The sequence below is a fragment of the Lycium ferocissimum genome, chromosome 12 (genome assembly GCF_029784015.1).
Source record: "Lycium ferocissimum isolate CSIRO_LF1 chromosome 12, AGI_CSIRO_Lferr_CH_V1, whole genome shotgun sequence".
In the NCBI taxonomy this organism is placed as follows: Eukaryota; Viridiplantae; Streptophyta; class Magnoliopsida; order Solanales; family Solanaceae; genus Lycium; species Lycium ferocissimum.
Window position 1 is genome coordinate 39,623,133 of NC_081353.1, and position 22,904 is coordinate 39,646,036.

Genomic DNA, 22,904 nt, shown 5'->3' on the forward strand with positions numbered 1-22,904 from the left:
AAGTACTCTTCAATACTAATTTTTTTTTTTGGGGTGAAAGCTTACCTCTTTTAAAATATGACTTAAATTAAAAAAAAAAAAAAAAAAAAAAAAAAACCTAAAAACTGGACAGCAACTCGTCAGTCACCTCCCCTCACCCCTCTTCGTCTTCTCCACCACTGCTTCTCTTCTTCAATTTTTTTTTTTTGTTCTTTTGTTTTTTGTTTCTTTTGATTCTTTCTATAAAAATAATTTGTGAATTAGATGTTTCTTTTGATCACCATTTTCTTTATTTTTTCTAAATCTGAAAAGCACCATCACCATCACCATCTTGTTCACCGGAAAAAATGGAGACTCACCACTGTTAGCACTCTCTTTTTATGAAGTGTGCATTCTCACCTTTCATTGATTAACTTATATTTAGCAAGAATTTTAAAGATTGAAGGACCATAATTTTAGTGGTGGTCCAGCAGTGGCCGTCACCGGATTCAACGGTGAAGAAGTAAAAAGGGATCCTAAGGAGAGGGGAAAGAAAGGGATAAGAAAGGAGGGGTGGGTCTTGGAAAGGCATTGGTGGACCTAAATGAAGGAAGGAGGGGAATAATTCTTGGAAAGGCATGGTGGACGGATGGGTCGAAGGTTGGGGGACGGCGGTTGGGGGAGGTGGTGCGACGGCCGGTGGGGGCGGGGGGGCGGCGGTTGGGAGATGAAAATGGGGGGGGGGGAGGAGGGGGCAGTGGGGTGGGGCGAAGGAGATGAAAATGGGGGGGGGGTGTTGTATAATTTATTTTTTAATTATTATGATGGACCCTCCCGCCACGTGTCATGTTTTCATTTGACAAAGTTGCCACGTCATGGAGAGTGTAATACACTCTCCTAATTTTGCTGATTATTGTGAAAAAGGTACCCAATAGGATCGAATTCGGACTGGTTTAGGTACCCAATAGGTACAACCCTCGGTTTAGGTATCCCAGAGGAAAATGTGGCAAAGTTTAGGGGATTATTTATGACTTTACAAAATTCAAAGTCTTCAGGTTATTTTTAAAATCAATATATTAAACTAAGACACGTAAAATTAAATAGAGTGTAAGTGAATACGAAAAAAGACAGTTCAATCTGAGGGTAGAGTGTGTGCGGATCTTACTTAGGGAGTCAGAGAGGCAAACAAAGAAAGCAATGATTTCCTTAAAAACAAATTGGATGAGCACACTATATTGTTAAATCCTTGATGAAAAATAACAAAATGCTTAAATAACAAATAAAACAACATTATTCATCAAATGAAGAAACAGGGGATGAAGTGAAGAAAAGAAATTAAGAGTGCATTTTTTTTCCCACTACTTTTTGATTGGGAAAGAAGCCATTTTGTTGATTCCACAAAGTCCTTGGGCCTTGCCAGTGTTTCTCTTCATCCTAATGTAACCCTTTTCTCCCCATTTGGGCCCCCAAGAATTCTTGACAATGATATAGTCCATCCCCTTTGTGGATCCATATCCAACTGCTGCCACTCCATGATCCAATGCAGTTCCACAATGCCCATCAAACACACCCTACACCCATATTCCAATAGCAGTATTCACTTAGTATTATTAGCAACAATTAAGGGATCAGTCGGTTCAAAATCAGGTTATCCTGAATTATAATCAGGATTATATAAGATAAGGTTTATTTTTATTTTGATTGTAGCTAATATCCTCAACTAAACATATGATACAATCCCAAATTTTATACCGGAATAACCTAGTCATTCCCTCCAACCAAACGACCTCTAAGAGTTTTCATAGTATTTACTTAGTATTAAATTTACATGCAATCTTGAGAGTTCTATTTATCGCTAGGGGTATGTTTTTTGATACGGGCAAATTATAGTCATTTTTAGAAATGTTTTGTGGAAATCACTTATGTACTGAAAAGTATTTTCCTAAATATTGTATTGCCGTTTATTTTCTTGGAGAGTGAAAAATTTATATTTTTTTAATAAAGATTATAATATTAGTAAATAAAATAGTATTTTGGTGAAACTTTTTTGAGTGTAAAAATTCAATTGGATTTACTTTCTTTGAGCTGAGGATCTGTGGGAAACAACCTCTCTATCCCACAAACAACCATTACATCTTACCTCCCCTGACCCCACTTGTGGGATTACACTGGGCATGTTGTTGTTGTTGTTTTGAGTGTAAAAATTAATAATTATGCTCAAGTAATGGTTGAAATAGTGAAAGGACGTTAAGCGTTGAAACAATTGTGATGTAAATAACTTCCGCCCAGAAGGAAGTGAGGGAGTAGCGTTTCCCCTTTCGGTGAAAAATGCTTTCCCTAGAAAATATTTTCTGACAACCAAACACCAGAAAATGACTTATTTTCTGAAAAACATTTTTTTGCAATACCAAACACACCTTTAGAGGAGCCTGAGGTGGAAAAAGAGTAAAAAAGGGAGAAGGGAAGGGAGAGTTTACCCCTTTGTAGAATTGGAAATCTCTGCCAGAAGCCTCAATGGCCACACTAATAGGTTGGTTTGCAAGAGCTTTCAAGAGACTTTGTTCATCATTGGCAGGTACATCACGGTAACCATCTATTGTCACCACTTCACTTTCATCCTGTAACACTTCACATTCAGTTTAAGTCTTCTACATGAATATATATCCAATAGGTTATTCCCTAATACTCGTGCAAGATATGTTGTTCGGATCCTTTAAAAATATCGTTGCACTAGCTAGTGTCCGATCCTTCAAAAATAAACAATTTCTCGGGACAATCCAACACACATGCGGCGGCATTCTTGAATGACCCTAGTAACATAGCTAGAGGTGGATTCGAAATTGAACTTTATGAGTTCAAGTTTGAGTTAAAGCTATTGGGTTCAGATGAACTCATATTTGTACACTAAATCGGCCTTGAACATAGCTGGGAAGTACCATTATTATTCTAAAGCTAGCAATATGTTTAGATTATTCCACTCAAAGGTGTGGTCTAGTAATCAATGAAGTGAGTTGAGAACCATGAAGTTGTCTCATGTTCAAATCTTAAGGAAGCAAAAACACTAGGTGATTTCTTTTCATCTATTCAAACCTTGGTAAATAGTTACTCGGTATCTATACTGATGTAGGAGGTAGCAGATATTCTGTGAAATTAGTGGAGATACGTGCAAGCTAACCTGATCACCTTAATTATAAATAAAAAGAAGCAATATGTTTAGATTATTGACTAACCCTCTTTTCATCACAAGTGCCTTCCTTCATGAGGTAAGGATAGTCATCCTCTTTGTGAAGACCACCTTGTTTGACAATAAATTGAAAAGCATAATCCATAAGGCCTCCATTGCAACCACTGTTGTATTTTGTGTCACAGTCAATCAACTCTTGTTCAGACAAGGATGTCAAATTCCCCGTCTTTATTTGGTTTATGCCCTCTACTGCCGCTACCGTTGAAAATGCCCAACAACTACCTGCAGTACTCACATAATTTTCATTCAGCAATTATAATTAGAGGTGGATTCAGAATTTTGAATTTATAGGTTTTGAATAGAAAAAACGGTTTACTGAGTTTTGGATAAATTATATTTTTATACGTATTAAGTGCATTTGTTAATACAAATAGTACAAGTTTTGGTCAAAGTTATTGGGTTCTGCCAAAACTGCAATTAAAAGTCCAGCTCCACCCCTGGCTATATATTTTTTTTAAAACTTCATTATATGAAATAGTTCCCTTCTTGTTATAACTGATACAAGAGATTCTTTTTGAGACCTTTCTAGTTTAGCTGAATAAAAGTTGCTTTTACGTGCAAAAGTGTTGTAAAATCGCTTCTGAAGTGTTAGAAATAATTTTACAAATAAACAGTTATGTGTTTGATATATAAGTGTTAAATCTGAAAATAAGCTGATATATTTGGAAAAAAGTAATGATAAACACTTTTTTTATGTTAAAATGTCTGAAATGGCATCTAATGTGTTAATTTGAAACTAAGATATTGACGTGCATGATTAAAAAAATGCTTATAAACTCTTTTTTGTGTTAAAATTATTGAAATACTGTTAAATCTTGAGTACTTACCACATGAGCCCTGGTTCTTCACATTGGTCACAGCACCCTTCTTTCTCCAATCAACAGACTTGGGCAAATCCACAAAATCTCTATATGTAAATTCTTGTGTAGACTCATCATATGATCTCTCATTTTGAACTTTGAGTCCCAAATACATCTTCTGGAATTCGTCATGGCTCAAATCAGCAAATTCATTCAAACCAAGCCAATAGTTACTAACATTCTTGTTCCTCTCATCAATGTGTTTCAAATTATCTCTGAAAATCTCAAACCTATGCAATTTCTCTTCAATGCTTTTGTAAATCTTGCTGTGTTTCTCCATCCACGTCTCGAAGAGATCGATGATGTTATCGATGCTAGTCAAGTCATCGGGGGAATATCCCACAATTGAAAAGTCGCGTGCAAATGTTGCATGTGACATGAGAGATAGTAGTATGGAGAATAAGACAAGAAATGAGAAATTGGAATAATTAGAGAATGAATTAGCCATTTTGTATTGATTAGTGGTAATAGAGAGATGTTGAGATGAATGAAGAATGGAGGAGAAGAGATGAGTTTATATAGAGTTAATTTTCTTGATAAGTTTGCTTTGAAGCAAAGTTTTCTACATTAAATTAAATACTTAATTGAGCAGTATTAGGAGACTTGAAGCATGGTGCGTTTTGGCTTTGGATTGAAATGAAAGCATGTTATCTTTTTCAAGATTGATCAAATTCTGACTAAACATGTCATTTATCGTATAATCTATTGTTTGTATTGTTATTATTGTTACTGCTATATGATGGTCCTCTTCACCACACCACAAGTATGAACTTTGTAACACTGACTTTCTTGGTATACATTGGCCACTCGTTGGTATAGAATTGTAGTGTACTTTGGGTTATCTGTAAGATTATATTTTTCATTAAAGACTTAAATCAAACAAAAATAAATATTACTCTGAAACAACAACCAATAATCCAATCTATCCAGTTCTTTTTCATTTTAGCCATTCGATCTTTATATAATTGTGTGTATGTTTGGGTTATAGGATTCTGTGATATTATAGTTATTTTACACTAATATATATATATCAAACAAGAAAAATGTCACTATTAAACGACAGCAAATAATACTGTCTATCCAAATTAATGTTACCTCAACAGTGTATATAATACCATACAATACAATAGTACGGTGGATGATTTAATCCAGTTATATTGTCTTCTACAAGACAACCGAATGAGTAGAATGAAAAGTTATTATATAATTTAAAATATATATATTGAAAACTCTGACGCACTAAACAGGAGATTAGACATATACTCGTATACATATGCAAGTTGCTTCCGGGATTTTAAGCGCGACATACATTTTATGAGAAACCTAATGATTTTAAATAAAACTCTAGCATCACTAAAAATATAAGTAAATGCATGTATCAGAAATTCAGAATTAACACAATGCACTCAAAATGTGAGTTGGACATACAGGTTATGATAATATCAATCAAACTGCAAGTGTGAAGCAGCAAGAAACCGACTCTAATTTAATTATACTTGTTCAATCTGCAAAATCAGGACTGCCCATTTGACGCCTCGAAGACTCTAATTTTAGAAAAAGGGCTGCCCGGTGCACCATCCCAAGTTAGCAGGGTCCGAGGAGGGGCCACACCCATATGTGTGTGATGTAGACAGTCTATCTTAATGCAAAGTTATGTGACTACTACCACAGAGCGAACCCGTGACCTATAGGTCACACGGAGACACCGTTGCTCTCTAATTATTGTTTTTTTCTGTTTTGTTTTTTGTTACCATGTGTTTTCTTCAATTAATTGAGGTAATTAAGAGCATGACGAAAGTTGGATTTTAGGCTATCGACAATCGTTGTTGTTGCTTACGGCCTTCAACCTGAATTATATGGACATACAAGAAAGAGTCCAAGATAGAAACAACAGGAGAAGTTGCATCTATATTGCTTATATACTTACAAGTTACATCTTCCTTTGCCCCCACCCACTTTCCAACCCAATTTTATTTGAGTACGATATGGATCAAAAAGTATTTATTGGTCAATATCAGAACTGTTTTGCACATCCGACCAAAAATAAATGAATTGAATATATATGTGGAGTTGAACAAAAGTAAGAACCTAGGGGCCGAGCCATTTCTTTAGTTATGGGCGCGCAAAACTCAATAAATTTGGCTCAAACCCTATATTTGTATTAAAAAATCTATATGATATGTATAAATGATAGAGCAAGAATTAAATAAACAAAACAAATTGTGACCCAGAACCCATACTTTATAATCCTGGCTCCGCATCATGTTTGGTACGGTGAAAAGTTTTTCCAATTTTCTCATGTTTGTTTGGTCAACATGTTACTTAAAAATCAAGAAAATGATTTCTATAGTGGGAGTTGGAAAAGCGAGTTTCATAAGTGTCATTCCAAGCTCATTGTCTCCTCCCAATCCAATGCCCCAAGCCCCCAACTGCCACCCCCACCCCCACGCCTCGCCATCCCCGACCCCACCTTGCTCCCCTCATCTCATCCGCGCATCATAATATTTTCTTAGGTTACAACGAATTTTTTCTATTTATTTACCGAACATTAGAAAATAAGTAAAAGAAATTACTTATTTTCATTTTTTTTTTTTTTTTTTGGAAAAACAATTTGCTTCGTCTCACACCCTTATACTCACATCAGTTCACCTAGTGGATGTGAGACAAGCTGTTGCAACAAACCCCAGCATCTCTATTTAAAGGAATGAGCAGTGATGTACTTGAAAAATAATGGTCACCATGAAATGGGGCTCTACTTATAATTGTTAGTGGGATTTCATGGGTCCTCCACAATTTTTGTTCGATGGCTATCATTAAAAGGGAATGAAAATGGCGTGAATAACATGATCAATATCTTATTATTACCACTAAGTTGGACGAATATTTGCCCCATTAGTGTTATAACTACTAAAAATGCACATTAGGACAAAGAAGAAAAAAAGAATAATAGCACTATAGCTAATGACTTAATAATTTTAAGTTGCTCCATGTAATGGAGTTGTGTTTTCTCACGTTTCAAAATTTTCCTAATAACCATACGATATTCACGATTTATTAGTCTGATTAAAATAAATTCGTGGGGTGTAAAGTTCATTAAAGGGAGAAGCACTCCCTACCAAGTAGAAGCAATATAGGGACTATGAGTTCATATAAATCTATAACTTTCAACACAGAGTATATATATGTGAAAATCTATTAGATCTCACTAAATATTAAATTTGAATCTATAATTTTAACACAATGATATATAAGTATAACACTGAGAATCTTAAAAATTAAATCTATTAAATTGAAATCATGAATCCACCTCTACTACCAAGACTCAAGGTTGAGACCTGGCCGTCAGTTTTAATGTTTCCCATTTGATTTGATTAGTAGTACTATTTTATATTGCACATTCCTCACATTTTTCCCCCATTTAGTATTCCGTACCTAATTAGGGTGTTTTTGGTGGTTTGCCCACTATAATCGTCCTCATCACTTCAGCTTCGAAATGTGCTCCTACCGTTATAAAATTGGTCCAAATATACATTTATTTAGGCAGAAGCTTTCAAACACGTGGTCTCTTTGTACAAGAAAAAAGGCTCAAATTTGCCACTAAAATTTTGCAAAATTGTGCATTTTTCATTTTTCTCAACATACCATTCAATCGCTCTAAATGGATCACCACTATAACAATTGATTTTCTCCACACTAAAAGATACTACTTGAAAACCACCGTTACTGCACCACCAATTCACCTCGATGACACTCACATATTGAACACACAAAATTTTCATGCAAAATCACCTCATTCAAACGCTCTCTTTCACACTTTCGTCTTTACTATATATATATATATATATATATATATATATATATATATATATATATTATTGTAAGACCAATTGTCCTCAACTATTATAATCCACTCTTGACTGCCAGGATTTTGTTGCAAATGATTTAAAAGCTAACTATTATATACCTAGACTTATTTTAGCATTAGGATATTGATGTGGAGTTCCATCACTATTGATGATCTGAGAAAGATTGGTGATGGAGTTGTGTTAGATTGAGTTTCCAACAAACGTGATAATTTAACTAGGTGGTGCTATTGTTCATTGTTTGAGCTTTATTTGGGATGATTTAAAGTTAGAGTCATTAATTTGAGCTTCGGGAATAGACACATTACAGTTGGAGGTTTTGAGTGTTGAAAAAAATAATATTGTTGTTGCTCGAATAATAAGCCCTTTATTCAAAATTCATGGGTAAATTTGAATAATTTCGCAAAGTTCAAGAGTAGATTTGAGCCTTTTCTCTTGTAAGAAAATGTCACGGATTGGAAAGCTTCCGGCATTAGTGAATAATGACATATTTGAACCAATTTTGTAAAGTAAAAGCATATTTTAGTCCAACTATTGAGGTAGCCATTTCCGATACTGTACTAAACTTAACTGAATGCAATGAATGTACACACAAAATCACAATACTCCTAATAATAGAAGATAATTGGGAAACGTTTTACTCCACTATTTAACCATCGCGAAGGAAATGCTGCCATTTTTAATTCACTACAAAATTCAAATGCTCGTAATTCTTGATATACATACATGAATAATATATACACTAGGCGAAGCTAGAATATAGTTTATGGGTTCGATTGAATTTAATAACTAGGCCAAATTCTACATTTATCTTAATAAATCACGAAATATGCATAAATTATTAATTTGAAACCCAGTAACAATCAGAAACAGTCCGATGCACATAATTGGCCGCGTTAGCAGGATCCTAGAAAGGGCCGCACCCCCAAATGGTGTGATGTAAAAGGAGGGATGCAACTCGAGAACTTTTTCGGTGGTCACCCATCCTAGCACTACTCTCGCTCAAGCACACTTAACTTCAGAGTTTTGATGAACCCAATACGTTAGTGCTGATATGATCGCATCCTTAATTTTAAACCTAGTAAGTCAAAAAAAAAAAAAAAAAAAAAAACTAGAATCGCGAACTCATAAACATAATATTACCCCACTACTTCCTAAGGTAAAAATGCATTTACATGATAATCTGTAGGAACCGATCGGCTGCCCGACGACTCACCACCGACGGCCCCACACTTATGACACCTGGCAGCCACTGGTATCTGCCGGCAAGACGGACAAGACGAATGCGATCCTAACCACGTATCAATGCACGCCACGTGGAATCCATGGCCGCACAACGGCAATACTCGTATTTCATCTCCGTTAACAAATTCCGTTAAGCAAATTGCACATTCAGAGAATTTCGCAGATTGTTCTAGTGTGTAGCTGAACTTTGGGAGTGATTTAAGGACCTTCTTCTTCAAACCTGTTGGAAAAATAATTCAAAGTCGTAAGATATCAAAATTGGTTAGGATTCGATGTATTAATTAATATATTGTTAGGCTTTCTAATCAAGTTTATGTAGGAATATGTTTTATTGTTTTGTGTTGGTAGGCGTTTGACCATAGAAATCAAATGTTTTTCATTTTATTTGGAATTTTTAAAGTTACGAGTTGAAGATGAAGTTGTGTTTTTACAAAAAAAAATATTTGGTTATTCGAATGTACTGAGAGTAAAAAAAAAATATTTTAATTGTTTTTTAAATTCCAATTATATTTGGAATTTTAATGGCCAAACGCTGACAGAAAAAAATTCTCGAAAAAAATGAATAATTCTCATGGCCAAACGGATGTAGGTTTCGTACTATTCCTGCCGTCCTAATTTATGTAATATTATTTGCTTTTCGAGAGTCAATTTAACAAAATTTTAAAACTAAATTGGATTATATATGTTAACTCAATAATTTAAGATTAAATTTATAAATTTGAAAACTACCTGCAACTTTTTCTCATATCAATTTGGTGGAAAATAAATCTTAAAATATTGATCAAAATTTAAGCAGTTTATATCTCGAGAAGCGAAAAGTGTCACATAAATCGACAAATGAAACATTATAAATGGAGATGCTGCTAGCTAAATAGAACATTCTAAGATTTATGAGTTTATTCAAAACCTTTGTTGGCCGGAGGAGGAGGAGGAACAGCTGAATTTCCTCCGGCAGCGATCCGTCGAATCCAAGCGCAACGAGCAACAGTAACAAGTCCAAGCACACAAATTAGCCCGCAGAGTAAGGCAGCTAAGATCACGACAAAGTCAGAGTCGGCTATGTCGATACCCAAGGACTGATTCTCCGGCGGTGATGGTGAAGTCACCGCCGGCGAATTTATGCCCCCGGGAATATGTGGAAGATTAGTAGTACTCATGTGGGAAGTGTTTGTTGAAGAATTGAATGGAGGGCGGCGTTTTTTTATCAATGCGGAAAGGTTGTTGGTTTGTTTTTTGGCCGGTATAGTTGTGTGTCAGTTTTATATAGGAAGTGAGATTCTATCACTTTCCTTTTATTTTGCTCCCTCCATTTAATTTCATGCGTTTGTTACTTTGGCCCCACATATAATTTAAGAAAGTAGGCAAATAAAATGTGGAATTTTATAATCTTAAATTAAATATGATACTCCCTTCGTCCCAATTTATGTGATGTAAGAAAGGAAGACTTTTGAAATGTCTAAAAAGTGTGACTGTAAATCATTTTATTAAGAGTAAAAAAGTGAAGTTTTGAGTTAAATTATTTTCAAATATAAAAATGTATAATACAGTTTTGTACAGACTAAAAAAAAAGTGTAGCGCATAAATTGAGACAGAGGGAGTAGTAAATTGCTCTTTCGAATCTTGTAATTTTAAACATATTATGTCATGTGTGATTCTAAAATTTAAAATACTATTATTAAACATTTTAAATAGATTAGAAAAATATATAAAATACATAAAATGAAACATAAAGAACACATATTATACCTGGTTTCTGATTCTTAAATTAGAAATCAAAATGGAACCAAAATAAATATAGCTTGGCTCTTTATTGGGTAAAATTTACTTGCATTCGGTGTTTGGTGGAATTTTCACCGATTGACCCTTTTTGGGTATACTCTTAGTAAACGATTTTTATTTCTTCCGCAACCTATGGGCCTTTTAGATAACGGTCCAAAGATGTTGGTGAGCAGACTGAAAATTTTAGGGGAAAGGACATATATGGGCGCTCGACCATAACTAATCCCACCCTCTAGCCCAATTTTTTCCAAACCCAAAATGTAGCAATTAAACAAATCTCATTCATTAGCCAAAACTTAAATAAGACAGTTTTCAAATAAAAACCCAAATACAAAAATGTTTGAGGTGATTTTTATATATAATATGTGTCTTTATGTATAAAATATGTACCAGTACCTATTTGCAATGTATATAAACTGTATAAAATATGAATCACTAAGGTATATATCAATTTTGTATATAATATATATCATTTGTGTATATAATGTGTATCAGCACAGTGCAACTGCCCTGTATAGAATAGAAAATTATTTCATTTTTGTATATAATATGTATCATTTTTGTATAGAAAGTGTATATATAATTCCGATGTGTATATATAACCGTACGTCTTGTATAGAAAGTGTACCATACGTATAAAAAATGTATTACAGAAACCGTATCATTGTGGTATATAATATGTATCACTATTGTATATGTAAAAAAAAATATCATATCATTATTGCATAATATGTGTATAATAAATGTATAATTAATGTATAATAAATGTATGATTAATTCCAAAGATATGTATGTAAACTGTACCATTCTTGTATATAAAGTTTATATATAATTCCAATATATGTATATATGTTGTAGCAGCCTGAGCTGTTGGGCCGGCTAGCCTTGACATTATTTGGGGCCGACCGCATTTTTTGGCATTATTCTGGGCCTAGCAAACTCTTCGGGGTATTAGGCCCAAATATTGGCCAAATGTGACATTACTTTGGGCCATTGGACACACAGTGTCCTTTTCCCAAAATTTTATTAGAAAATATTAGGGCATGATCTAACATTTGTAAATTATTACAAAATTTAGACGACAGCCTAATGTTCTCTATAAGATTGAGAAATACATGAATAAACATTAAGTTTGAGTCTAACATTATCCGGAAAGGCATTTTCGCAAGAGTTATATTCGTGTAAATTTTAAAAATAAAGACAAAATATAAAATATGACCTAAGAAGAGACTTTTGCATAAATCATTCATTATCTTTACACCAAAGTCAACTGACATTGGACAAGATTCTCACTAGCTAGTCAATTCATCCAATCTTCAGGGTAAAGAGCTATACAAACGCCAACCAATTGCAAGTCACATTACCATATGGAGCTATTTCAATTTTCAAACTTTTGGGCTGCACTATCTGCCTACTTTTCTAGTGATTGCCACGTTAATTTGAAGATATGACTTTGGTGGGAAGACTAGCCCACCAGTGAAAACTACCAATCCCAACCATGCATATTTCTACATTGAAAATGTTGACTTTGTGTCTTGAATTCTGGTGGATTCGAATTGTGATCGACCTTGAGAACCTCGTGGTGTGTGGACCATGGGACATAGGCTTGGTCGAATCTCGTTAAATCCTTATTTTATTTCTTCTTCTCTATTTATTTGTATGTGATTGTATGGTAGTTAACCACGGATATTCCGCAACAAAGGCACTGTTTTTAAAGTAGCCCTCATAAACTTCACCTTTTTCTGAAAATTGATTTGGCATTCTTTGCCCATTACAATTTTCTCATGTGCAGGGCAGACATCATACAGTAAATAGTAGATAACAACATGAAAAAACAAATTCACTAACTACTTCCTTCCTTTCCAGCCAAATTAGGTATTGATACATAGAGTAGGTGTGTTAATGCAATAAGTAATAATATCGTCATGTGAATGACATATCGAATGTAGATGGTTCTATTGCATAAAACATCTTATATATAGACAATCCAAATTATGTTGATCCGACTCTTTAAAAATGTTGATTGGGTGCAGATCGGATCCTCCAAAGGTAGTGGCATTTTGGAGGATCCGACACTAGTGCGGCAATATTTTAGGAGAGTCCGAGCAATACAGATACCAAGCACTACTTCCCTTCAGGTGGCTTTACTTTCAAAATTTCAATATTCAGTTAGGAATGTAGCTCCAGGTTGCAAGTTGAAACATGTAAGTTGAAATTTAGTTGAAATTTATTAAATTTCAGAAACAAAAGAGTTAATAGACAAACACCATGAATTAGAGTCGAGCAAAACAAAATGTGAATCTTGATCAACCAAGAACTCATAGAACACTTTGACATGTATATAGTTTCCTTGCACTCTCTTTGGTACCTAATCTTTTACAACAGGTTACTGGAATGAGTAAAGAGAATACAAGATAATCGAAGAATATGTCATCAACAAGTCTTCGTTTTTGTTCATATTATCGTATATGATCACGACGATATGCGTGAAATTACAAGAAGTATGGGTATATACATCCCGCTGCTAATATACATCTTTTTTTGTTTTTGTTTTTTTCATATAGACCAAATACATACTTGAAACAATCAATGGTTCCCTGACTGAGGTTACAAGCAGCCAAAGTACAGGGGAAAGAGCAATTCTACACCTTTCTTGCAAATCCATTGAAGTTCTTCTTGATTCAACGAAACGTCATCTGAAACACCAAAAACAGTTTGTACACTTATGAGTTCCTGGCAATGCATAGTTCGCAAACGAGTTTAACTTTTATGCATTGTCAATGTTTCCTACACTATCAGGTCACTTAAAAGATAAACGGCATGTAATTGCATATAATAAGTGGAACTATCTAGAAGATAAGCTACCTGCTACAACAAGTTAAATTACATTGACCGTGTAAAAATTCTTTACATGTATATAAGTTAAATTCATATATCTTACACACAAAGATGCAATGAACCGGCCTTCGACAAATTAAAAATTAGTACAATGAAATGGTAAAAATGTTAGTAAAAGGTAACTTCCGATTGGAAGAAACATTTGTGATGATAACAGGTTTTAACATTATTTTTTTGTGCAACTTTTTTCTACAATTCACCATAATCAGAGGAAGCATAGTGCGTTCGAGATGTCTTCTTACCTCATAATCAAAAGCTGAAATGACCTCCTCTGTTGTAACGTCCAAACATAAAATGCACCTCCATTTTCAACATCTAAAAATCTAGCAGTTTGATCAGAAGAAAATTTAAAATGTAACAGCCATGTTCTCAAAGCTTCGCTTTCGTGAACTGCCATTAAACTCTTCTGATGATTGAGGCGTTTGTTGCCTGCTCGAGTGCGAACCACCTCTATGTGTACCTGAGTTCTGTGCTTGAGAGACAAGATAGTCAAGTGCGGTAACAATATCGCTGATACTGGGGCGAAAATTTGCTTGTTCCTGAAGACACATTGCAGTTACAGCAACTGCATGGTGCAAACAGCGAGAAGAGAACTGACCATCCAACGCCGGGTCTACCATATGAACATACTTCCTCCGGTCCTTAAGGAAAGGAGTAGACTGCAAACAAATAGAAGAGTTGCTCAGATAAAAGAAATCCTAGACATCGTACATAAGCAAAAAACATGTCTCATATTCAGGTGGGAAGTTGGGTTCAGAATATATGCTCTTTTGTTGGTTTCCCACCTGGCGTCCGGTACCCGCATTGGAGCCTCACTAAATCCGGATTCGCATTGGGAAGTCCCATATCTGGGGGTAAAATTGCTCCCTAACAATGGCAACTCCATGCATAGGGCTCGAACCCGAGACCACTAGTTAAGGATGAAATAATACTTACCATTCCGCCACAGCCCTTGTTGGTGATTCAAGATATATATTGCAGTACTCCATCTTTGTTTTGAATAAAAAAACAATTAACATTGTATGATATTTCAAGCAAGATTTGGCGAAAGCTTGGCAAGACTGGGATAAGAGATGCAATCTATCTTGAAAGTTAATAACTAGGTCTGAATCCAGTGAGATGCAGAGTTTCATCAACACGGTAGTTTTTCATTCGAAATAATGGGCAAATTGTTGCAATAACAGCCTGTTTGGCCAAGCTTCTAGGAAGCCGAAAGTGCTTATTTTAGAGAGTTGAGGAGTTTGCCTTTTAGGAACAAAATAAGTACTTTTGCGTAGTAGCAGAAACTGTTTTTCAAAAGATGAATAACGTAGCTTTTCCCAAACAACACTTTTGGAACCTTTAGCCAAGATCAAATTGCTGCTTCTAATATTATCAAAAGTACTTTCAAATTATTAGCCAAACATAAATTGCAACTCTCCAAAAGTACTTATTCGAAAAAGCACTTTTGACAAAAAATAATTTTCAAAGTAAGCAGATTTTAGAAGCTTAACCCATCAATATATTCTTATAGAAAGCCCTTAGTAGATTTCAGTTTAGAATTGGAATCAGGTTATGATCCAATTAACTGAAAGAAACTCAGATAAATTGTGAGAAAACTAACAGCAAGCGTATGATGCGAAGTACATAATTCTAGATCCGAATACATTTAATAAGCAATGAGGTAGAATGAAAGGTTATCTGTTGGATAATAGTGGAATTGATCAGAAAAGGCGAAGAATTGCGCTGCTCTGTAAACGAGACCACTGGTTAGTATTCAGACTTAGATAATATAAGTTATAACTCACCCAAACAACAAGGTTCTGTTCTCCAGGCTTCTTAGAGGTGTCATAAGCCTTTCGGCCTGTTATCAGTTCCAATAGAACAACACCCAAGCTATAAATGTCCGATTTCAAAGTCAACTTTCCAGTCATAGCATACTCAGGGGCGCAATATCCATAGGTTCCCATCACTCTTGTTGAAACATGAGTATTGTCACCTACAGGTCCCAACTTTGCAAGTCCAAAATCCGACAGCTTTGGATTGAATTCATTGTCCAATAATATATTTGAAGATTTCAAATCACGGTAAATGACCGGTGGATTTGCTTTGTGTAGATACTCAAGTCCATGAGCAGCACCTGCAGCAATCTTTAGTCTTGTCTTCCAACTCAGTGGCTCCATTCCTGGTTCTAAATCTTTGAACATCGACGATATCAGACTGTTAGGATACATCCCAATGAAAGAAAGACAATTAGAGTAATAGCACGAAAGCTAAAGGGCAGTCTGTAGGACATCAAACAATTACTCCCTCTGTCCCAATTCATGCGAAAAAGTTTGAATGGGCGCTGTGTTTAAGAAACAAAGGAAGACGCTTGAAGTTAAATTGTTACTAAATATGGAAAGATATCATTCTTTTTGGAATTGACTAAAACGTCAAGAGTGTCGCATAAATTGGGATGTAGGGATTATACGTTATCCTTAACAACGTAATGACAGATAAACGCTAATGAGGCATGAGCTTAACTTGTCTATGCAATCACTAAAGCTAGTAAAGGCAACTCAGAAGTTAGAGAACAGTCTCTTGTTTTCACTTATATCATTCGAACTCTACAAAATATTGTCGCACCGGTGACTGATCATCTAAAAGTACACGTCGGACCTCTCTAAAACAATCATCCTCTATAACAACATTTCATTATAAGGGCAAAGTTTATTTTGGAACGAATTTTTCATGTTATGCTATATTATATATTTTCTGCAACAACATTTAGCTACAACAGCCAAAAATATCCGGAGAAACGGTGCCGTTATAGGGAGGTTTGACTGTATTTTTGCAGGATTAGACTCGCACCGGTTGATATTGTTGAAGAGTCCAAGGAATTTTAGTTTTCACATGTCATATGTTGTGAAAGCAAAAGCTATTATCTAGCTGCAATAGTACTAGAATTCTGGCGGAACTAACTAGTCGGCTGGACAAATTCGGTATAAATACCAGAATCTCACAGTAATGTCAAGACTTCTTACAAATTCTGTTGGAAGAACAACTTAACTCACAAAACTTAGGCAACAAATGTCAATATTCAATATACGAGCAAGAAGGGTTCTAGAGATATTACAAGTTGTAGTTGGCAGAATATAAATTACCAAAAAGATGGTTTTCCAGGCTGCCCATAGGCATGAACTCGTAAACCAAAAGCCTCTGCTCTCCATGAGTGCAGTAGCCGATCAGGTTGACAAGATTTTCATGATGCATTAAACTCAACATCAGGACCTCCACAACAAATTCTTGGTTCCCTTGAAGGCCTTCGAGATTAAGTTGTTTGATCGCGACAATCTGCTCATAAGACCAAAGCAAAAAGAAACACAACAAATCATCAACTGCCAGACACCCTAAAAGTTTTTTCTCTTTTATTAGTGAAAATGGTCCAGAATAACTCCTAATCTGCCCCCAGGTGAAGGGATCTTAGTAGTTCAGTTGGTTGGCTACTTGAACTTTACCTTGTTGGTGAGAGTTTGAATCCCCACGTTGTAATTCCCACCCCCATTTCGCCTTTCCCTATCCCCTATGTAATAAAAAATATCTTCAAAAAAAAAAAAAAAAAAAAAAGGTAGTCTGCCCCCAGGCTTTGGTGTAGTCACTAAAAAAAAAAAAAAAAAAAAGGAAATAGTGATGGATAAATTTTATACTTAACATCAGAAACATCAGAATCCATCGTTAATCCTGTTTAGTGAGAGTTTCAAAAAATTCAGTTCGCTACGAGCTATTTAGCGACGGACTAGCGACGAAGTCCGTAGCTAATTCTAGTTTCTCTTTTGTAGTGAGAGGTAAGAGCATAGCGCATGATGTGTGGGTTAGGCGCATGTCACGGGTTCGAACGCTGCCATAGACATAAGCCTTGTATTTAAGCGGAGAAGGGTAGAGGGCATGCCCATTATCCAAAGAGTTTGGAACCTTGCGAGTTCCAACATTGTACATCAAAATTTCGAAAGCAGAAAACTTGCCAGGCCTGAATCTAGGCAGCCTTTATAGACGCTTCCAAAGCCGCCTTCGCCAATAAGATTAGTTTCCCTAAAATTCTGAGTTGCCATGGCTAGTTCCTTGAATGCGAAACTGCGAGCAACATTGCTGTTCTGATTGTTATATTCCCCACTTCCTTTACCTTTCGAAGAACATTCCTTTCTCCCATTTCCTATGCATCAATAATATCGAAAGTTCCACAAAAATGAAAAAAAAAAAAAAAGATTAAATTGTGCATCTTCCAAATTCAATTGGAATCTCATGAAATTCTTAAGATACAATTTGATGATATACTTACCACTTCCAGAATCATTAGATTCCCCTCTCAAGTGCACTGCAAAAACTCAAACATTTGCAGATTGCAACAAATACATAAGCACATTGTATAACATCTAAAACATCACAATTAAAGAATTGATAGTAATAATCACATTTTACCACATATTGGGAGGGGCGGATGCAGCTATGTAGTTGTAGGTTCGTTTGAACACAGTACTTTCGATGTGAAAATTCACTAAAATTGCAACAAATGGTATATCCGAACTCATAATTTTAGAAATACAATGGGTTCAATGCTAAGAATTAAAGTTGAACGCATATAGTTTAAATTCTGTATCCGCCTCTGCATATTGGATTCTGAGCCTAAGTTGTCTCAGATCCGTCAAAAATGCCATCAAGTGTATGCCGGATTCCCTCAAGAGTTATCTAATTTTCAAGGATCCGACATAAGTGCGACAACAGTTTTGGAGGATACGAGCAATATAGTAACGAGGCTGTATAGAAAATATAATAGCAAACGGACAGATAAAATATGTAAAGTATTAAAAGAATAAATAAACCTGCAGAACTGTTGGATCGTGGGACCATGTCGTCATCATAATCTTTAACATTCTTAGGACGAGGGCTCATGCAAGAAAAGCAACTCATTGTTTTTTCTTGGCTAATTATTTCCCAAACAAATGCAGAATTTCAAGAAACTAGAATAGCCCCACCTCAAATTTCAGCTAGAATCATTTAGTGATCACATAATTGCAATAATTACGAAAAACAAATGGCACCATAATGAATAGGAGGAATCAAAAAAATTAAATGCAAATATAAATGGTGCTGAGGAGAGAGATATGTTTTGTTATTCCCTCTCCTTTGGAAATGTGTAGCCCTGAGTCTATGAAGAAAATTAGATGGTAAAAAATTAGAAAATAATTGAAGCTTTCACATTCATAGATCTGCAAATACAATAAAAGACAACCAAACAATATAATTAAAAGACAAATGTTGAAAAAAAAAAAAACAGGACAGTTAATTATTATTAATAATGTGACAAAAATGCCAAAATTACACAAAGTTAGGGGAATATTGAACCAAATATGGGTCCTAAATTTTTGGGTCTGATAGTTATTATTGAATGTTACAAAAAATTGACAAAATTACACAAACTGAGGGGAACATTGAACAAAAAATGGGTCCTAAATTCTTGGGTCTGATATGACCATATGAACAAATCAAGAAAACAACAATACGTAGAAAGTCCCAAAATTCCTAAGTTTAGCAAAATTGTTGCAGCTCCTCATTTAGCGGTAGCTCTAATTTCGCCCGTAGTATTTACAACAAAATGCACGACATGTATTTGTACATACACTTATAACTTAATTATGATTATTTACATACATTTTTCATCTCATTAAATCACTTAATACAGTAAATTTATATGATTTGGTGTAAACACTTACTGCGGATAAGTTTACCCTAAATAAATAGTGTTCACTAAGTAGGTGTTTGGACATAAGAAAATGTGATATTTGAAAGAGAAAAAAAATTGAGAATTTGTATTTGAAAGTTGAAGTTTTGTTTGCTCATGCATTTAACTTGAAAAAAAAAACATTAGAAGTTTTGTTAGTGGAAAAGATTTCACTTGAAAAGCTAGTCAAAACCACTTTTTCAAACTTAAAACTCCTATTCAATTTTTTTTAAAGAAAATAAATATATAATCAAGTGTTGTTTTGAAAAAAAAAAAAAGGAAAAAAGAAAAATAGAAAAATATCATGTCCACATTAGCTAAGCCTTTAGATTAGACAGTCACAATTCAATATAATATGTGTTTGTTCTTCATTATCAAATATTTTGAACTCACATATAAAAGACATGTAGAAGATATAACTAAGCAAAATAAAACCGTGCTCTCTCTCTAATGATTTAAGTTTCTAAATTAAATGATCACTATTTTTAACATTTTTAAGTTTTTAAATAAGATGAACACACTAGCATTTAATTGTTAGACGCATTTAAGTAAATGACGCATGTACCATCTACTAAGAGAATTTTGCAGTGTTGCCAATAAGACTAACGATGAGTATGTGAGAGAAGTAGCAGACCAATGTTACCTGTTGAATATATATTGAGGTGGACACTTCGGTGCACTAAATTCCTGTTATGTGCGGGATAAGGGAAAGAGCCGGAGCACAAAGGTCTATGAAGTACACTTTCGGTACAAAATAAGATAATTTAATTTTAAACTTTACATTTTAGTTTTAATGAGAGCTTTTATAGTTATATAAATATTATGACACGTTTAATAGCATAAGTTTTAAAAGTGATACATATAGCCATATAAATGTTGTGACATGTTTTAAATTACAAATTATAAAAATTTTATAGTCACACAAGACAACAAATTATGATATTAAAGATAACAAATTACAAATTATTATGACATATTCAAGACAATAAATTTTAATTCTTTTCTTTCTTTGATAAACTTCGAGGCATGGACGAAAACAAAGAAAAAAGGCTTGAAAGAACTTAGCAGCCCAGTAGACAGGCCCACATGATATTAACTTCAATTTGCAGGATTATCCTTCGCTGGGGGTGGTCTTTAATTTTTGCCTCTTAAATTGGTGGTCTTTAATTTTCACACCTACTGGCGCACAAAGCGAGAATTTCGCAAGGCATAATTAAATGCGAAATTTTGAGTAAATTTGCGATGGACGGGGTAGCCAGGCATATAAATTCTATCCATGCAAATTAGCCTTAAGGTACGAATTTGCATGATCGAATTGCAAAATTCTGCCTTAAAAATTTGCAAAGGCAGAGGGAAAAAATTAAAGACCACCCCAAATGAAGAGCAATCCGTGCAAAAAGAAGGACCAATTTCAGTCCAAATTTGGTGGAGACTAGAGCTAATGGAACCCCACATTGGCTCCCAGCAATGTGACTCAGCTTTCAAACTATTCTTTTTTTATATAATCATTTGGTATATATTTAGAGCTCACTGATCTAATTAATTCAAACTTACATCGTGTAAGGTTCATTAAATGACGAGGCCTTTTCAACGAGATAAAAACTCTACGAGATCAAAGTTCAAATTGTCACACCCCGAACCTGGGCTGGACGTAACACCGCACTCGGTGCCGGACTACATGTGATCGAGCGAACCAACTGGCTAGCTGAATCAACATGAGATATACATATATACTGAATGCGGAAATATAACTTAACACATGCTGATCTACTAAAAAGTCTGAATGAAATAATCAAAGCGGAATACTGAGATAAGTCTGAAACATGACAATGTAGCCAACATGGCTAACACAAAAGCCTGCAGGACTCTGACTAACTACTACTCTATCTATGAAGCCTTTGAAAAATGTTGAAATACTAAAAATTTACCGGGACAAGGCTTTCGGCGTACTTGATTGTCTAAAATACTGAAAAGGCTATAAATAAGATAACGTCTCGAAAGAACTGGGGCTCACCAAGCAGCTAATACGAGAATCTTAGAGAGCAAATCATCTTGTAAATCGTTACCTACGTACAGATGGGCCCGGCAAAGGGACATCGTACATTTGAATTGTCTTGGTATGTAAAACTAACTGAAAGAATATATAGTTATGGGGTGCTCGGCAAAGGGCAACCCAAATCAATAAACAAATAATGTGCTGAAATTGAACATATTGATAGATGAACTAAACAAAAGAAATAATATAATAAGTACTTCCTGTTCTGAATATGGAATCACTTGTTTTAATTGAGTTAATAATATGTGGCCTCATACCCAAAATAAGTGCACAAATCTGTAGCCTCGGGCCCAAAATACATGTATTCAACATTCAATAATTTATGATAAGGAACTAAGAATCATACTATAATGCACAACACTAGAATACTGAACATTATTATATTAAGACATGTTTTCATGGATTGATTTTGGAGTTTAAAGCATTGATTGTGGAGTTTAAAGCATTCACGTAGAAAGCGGTGAGTTTTCATGACTGAGACTCATGGGATATCAAACACGAATCTATACTGATTACGTACTGAGTTCACGACATTCAGAATGAAAATCATGAGCGAATTACGAAACTATATCATTTAGAGAATTGAAATTCTACAACTCTACACAAAACTAAGGCATAATTATATTTCTGAGGCAATTCGTAAAAGTCGTAAAAAGAAACGTGGCGTGGGGAGAATCAGTAACATTCCAAACATAGAGAGTTAGCCTTACATACTTTAATTCCGACCTTTAAGTGTAATACAATGTCCTTCACCCTTTTCAACTTTAATCTATAGCAATATAAGTCAAAGGGAATCATTATTAGTAAGAATACTCATGTTTTGGTCATCTAGGCACTTTATTGAACACCTTGTGGGCATAAAGCTCCACAACCCTTATTAATGGTGTTTCTTCACCCAATTACCCATCCTTTTGCTTCTAGGTGATTCTACAATCTCAATTAGATATAATTAATATCATTCTTCATCACCCATATGGTTACAACAACCCTAAGTCAACGATCCAACCATACAATATTTCATACGTTTCTTCTATCAAACCCATCAACTTATAGTCCAAGAACTTAGAGTCTAATTACCAATACTCAACTATAATCGATTAGAGGGCGACGAAACTACCTTTTTGACGTTCTATTCTCTTGGACTCGGATTCTAAGGTTTTCTCGCCCAACAATGTTGTCCCAATCGATTTTCTATGGATTCAAAGGGTTGAATCATGTTAGTAAGGTATTTGGGACTTAAAATCAACTTAGAATTATCATTAAA

General features: G+C 34.7%; 3 protein-coding genes and 1 pseudogene across 3 annotated transcripts; all 4 read right to left on the reverse strand.

The window, feature by feature from the left end:
• Positions 1-1,138: 1,138 nt before the first annotated feature.
• On the reverse strand, positions 1,139-4,553 carry LOC132040324 (cysteine protease XCP1-like). Its single transcript, XM_059430964.1, has 4 exons — positions 4,030-4,553; positions 3,189-3,424; positions 2,436-2,576; positions 1,139-1,529 (listed from the first exon to the last, which is right to left on the reverse strand). The coding sequence occupies exons 1-4, from the start codon at positions 4,508-4,510 to the stop codon at positions 1,317-1,319; spliced, it is 1,071 nt and encodes a 356-aa protein (XP_059286947.1). The 5' UTR covers positions 4,511-4,553; the 3' UTR covers positions 1,139-1,316.
• Positions 4,554-8,873: 4,320 nt separating this feature from the next.
• LOC132041231 (5S ribosomal RNA) lies at positions 8,874-8,991 on the reverse strand (annotated as a pseudogene).
• Positions 8,992-9,027: 36 nt separating this feature from the next.
• LOC132040361 (RING-H2 finger protein ATL80-like) lies at positions 9,028-10,480 on the reverse strand. The gene is made up of 2 exons (XM_059430990.1): positions 10,078-10,480; positions 9,028-9,390 (listed from the first exon to the last, which is right to left on the reverse strand). Exons 1-2 carry the CDS (start codon positions 10,325-10,327, stop codon positions 9,080-9,082), a joined length of 561 nt encoding a protein of 186 aa, XP_059286973.1. The 5' UTR covers positions 10,328-10,480; the 3' UTR covers positions 9,028-9,079.
• Positions 10,481-13,382: 2,902 nt separating this feature from the next.
• LOC132040360 (probable serine/threonine-protein kinase PBL21) lies at positions 13,383-19,056 on the reverse strand. Its single transcript, XM_059430989.1, has 7 exons — positions 18,686-19,056; positions 18,145-18,180; positions 17,831-18,018; positions 16,973-17,162; positions 15,635-16,023; positions 14,090-14,506; positions 13,383-13,645 (listed from the first exon to the last, which is right to left on the reverse strand). The coding sequence occupies exons 1-6, from the start codon at positions 18,771-18,773 to the stop codon at positions 14,195-14,197; spliced, it is 1,203 nt and encodes a 400-aa protein (XP_059286972.1). The 5' UTR covers positions 18,774-19,056; the 3' UTR covers positions 13,383-13,645; positions 14,090-14,194.
• Between the last annotated feature and the right edge of the window lie 3,848 nt (positions 19,057-22,904).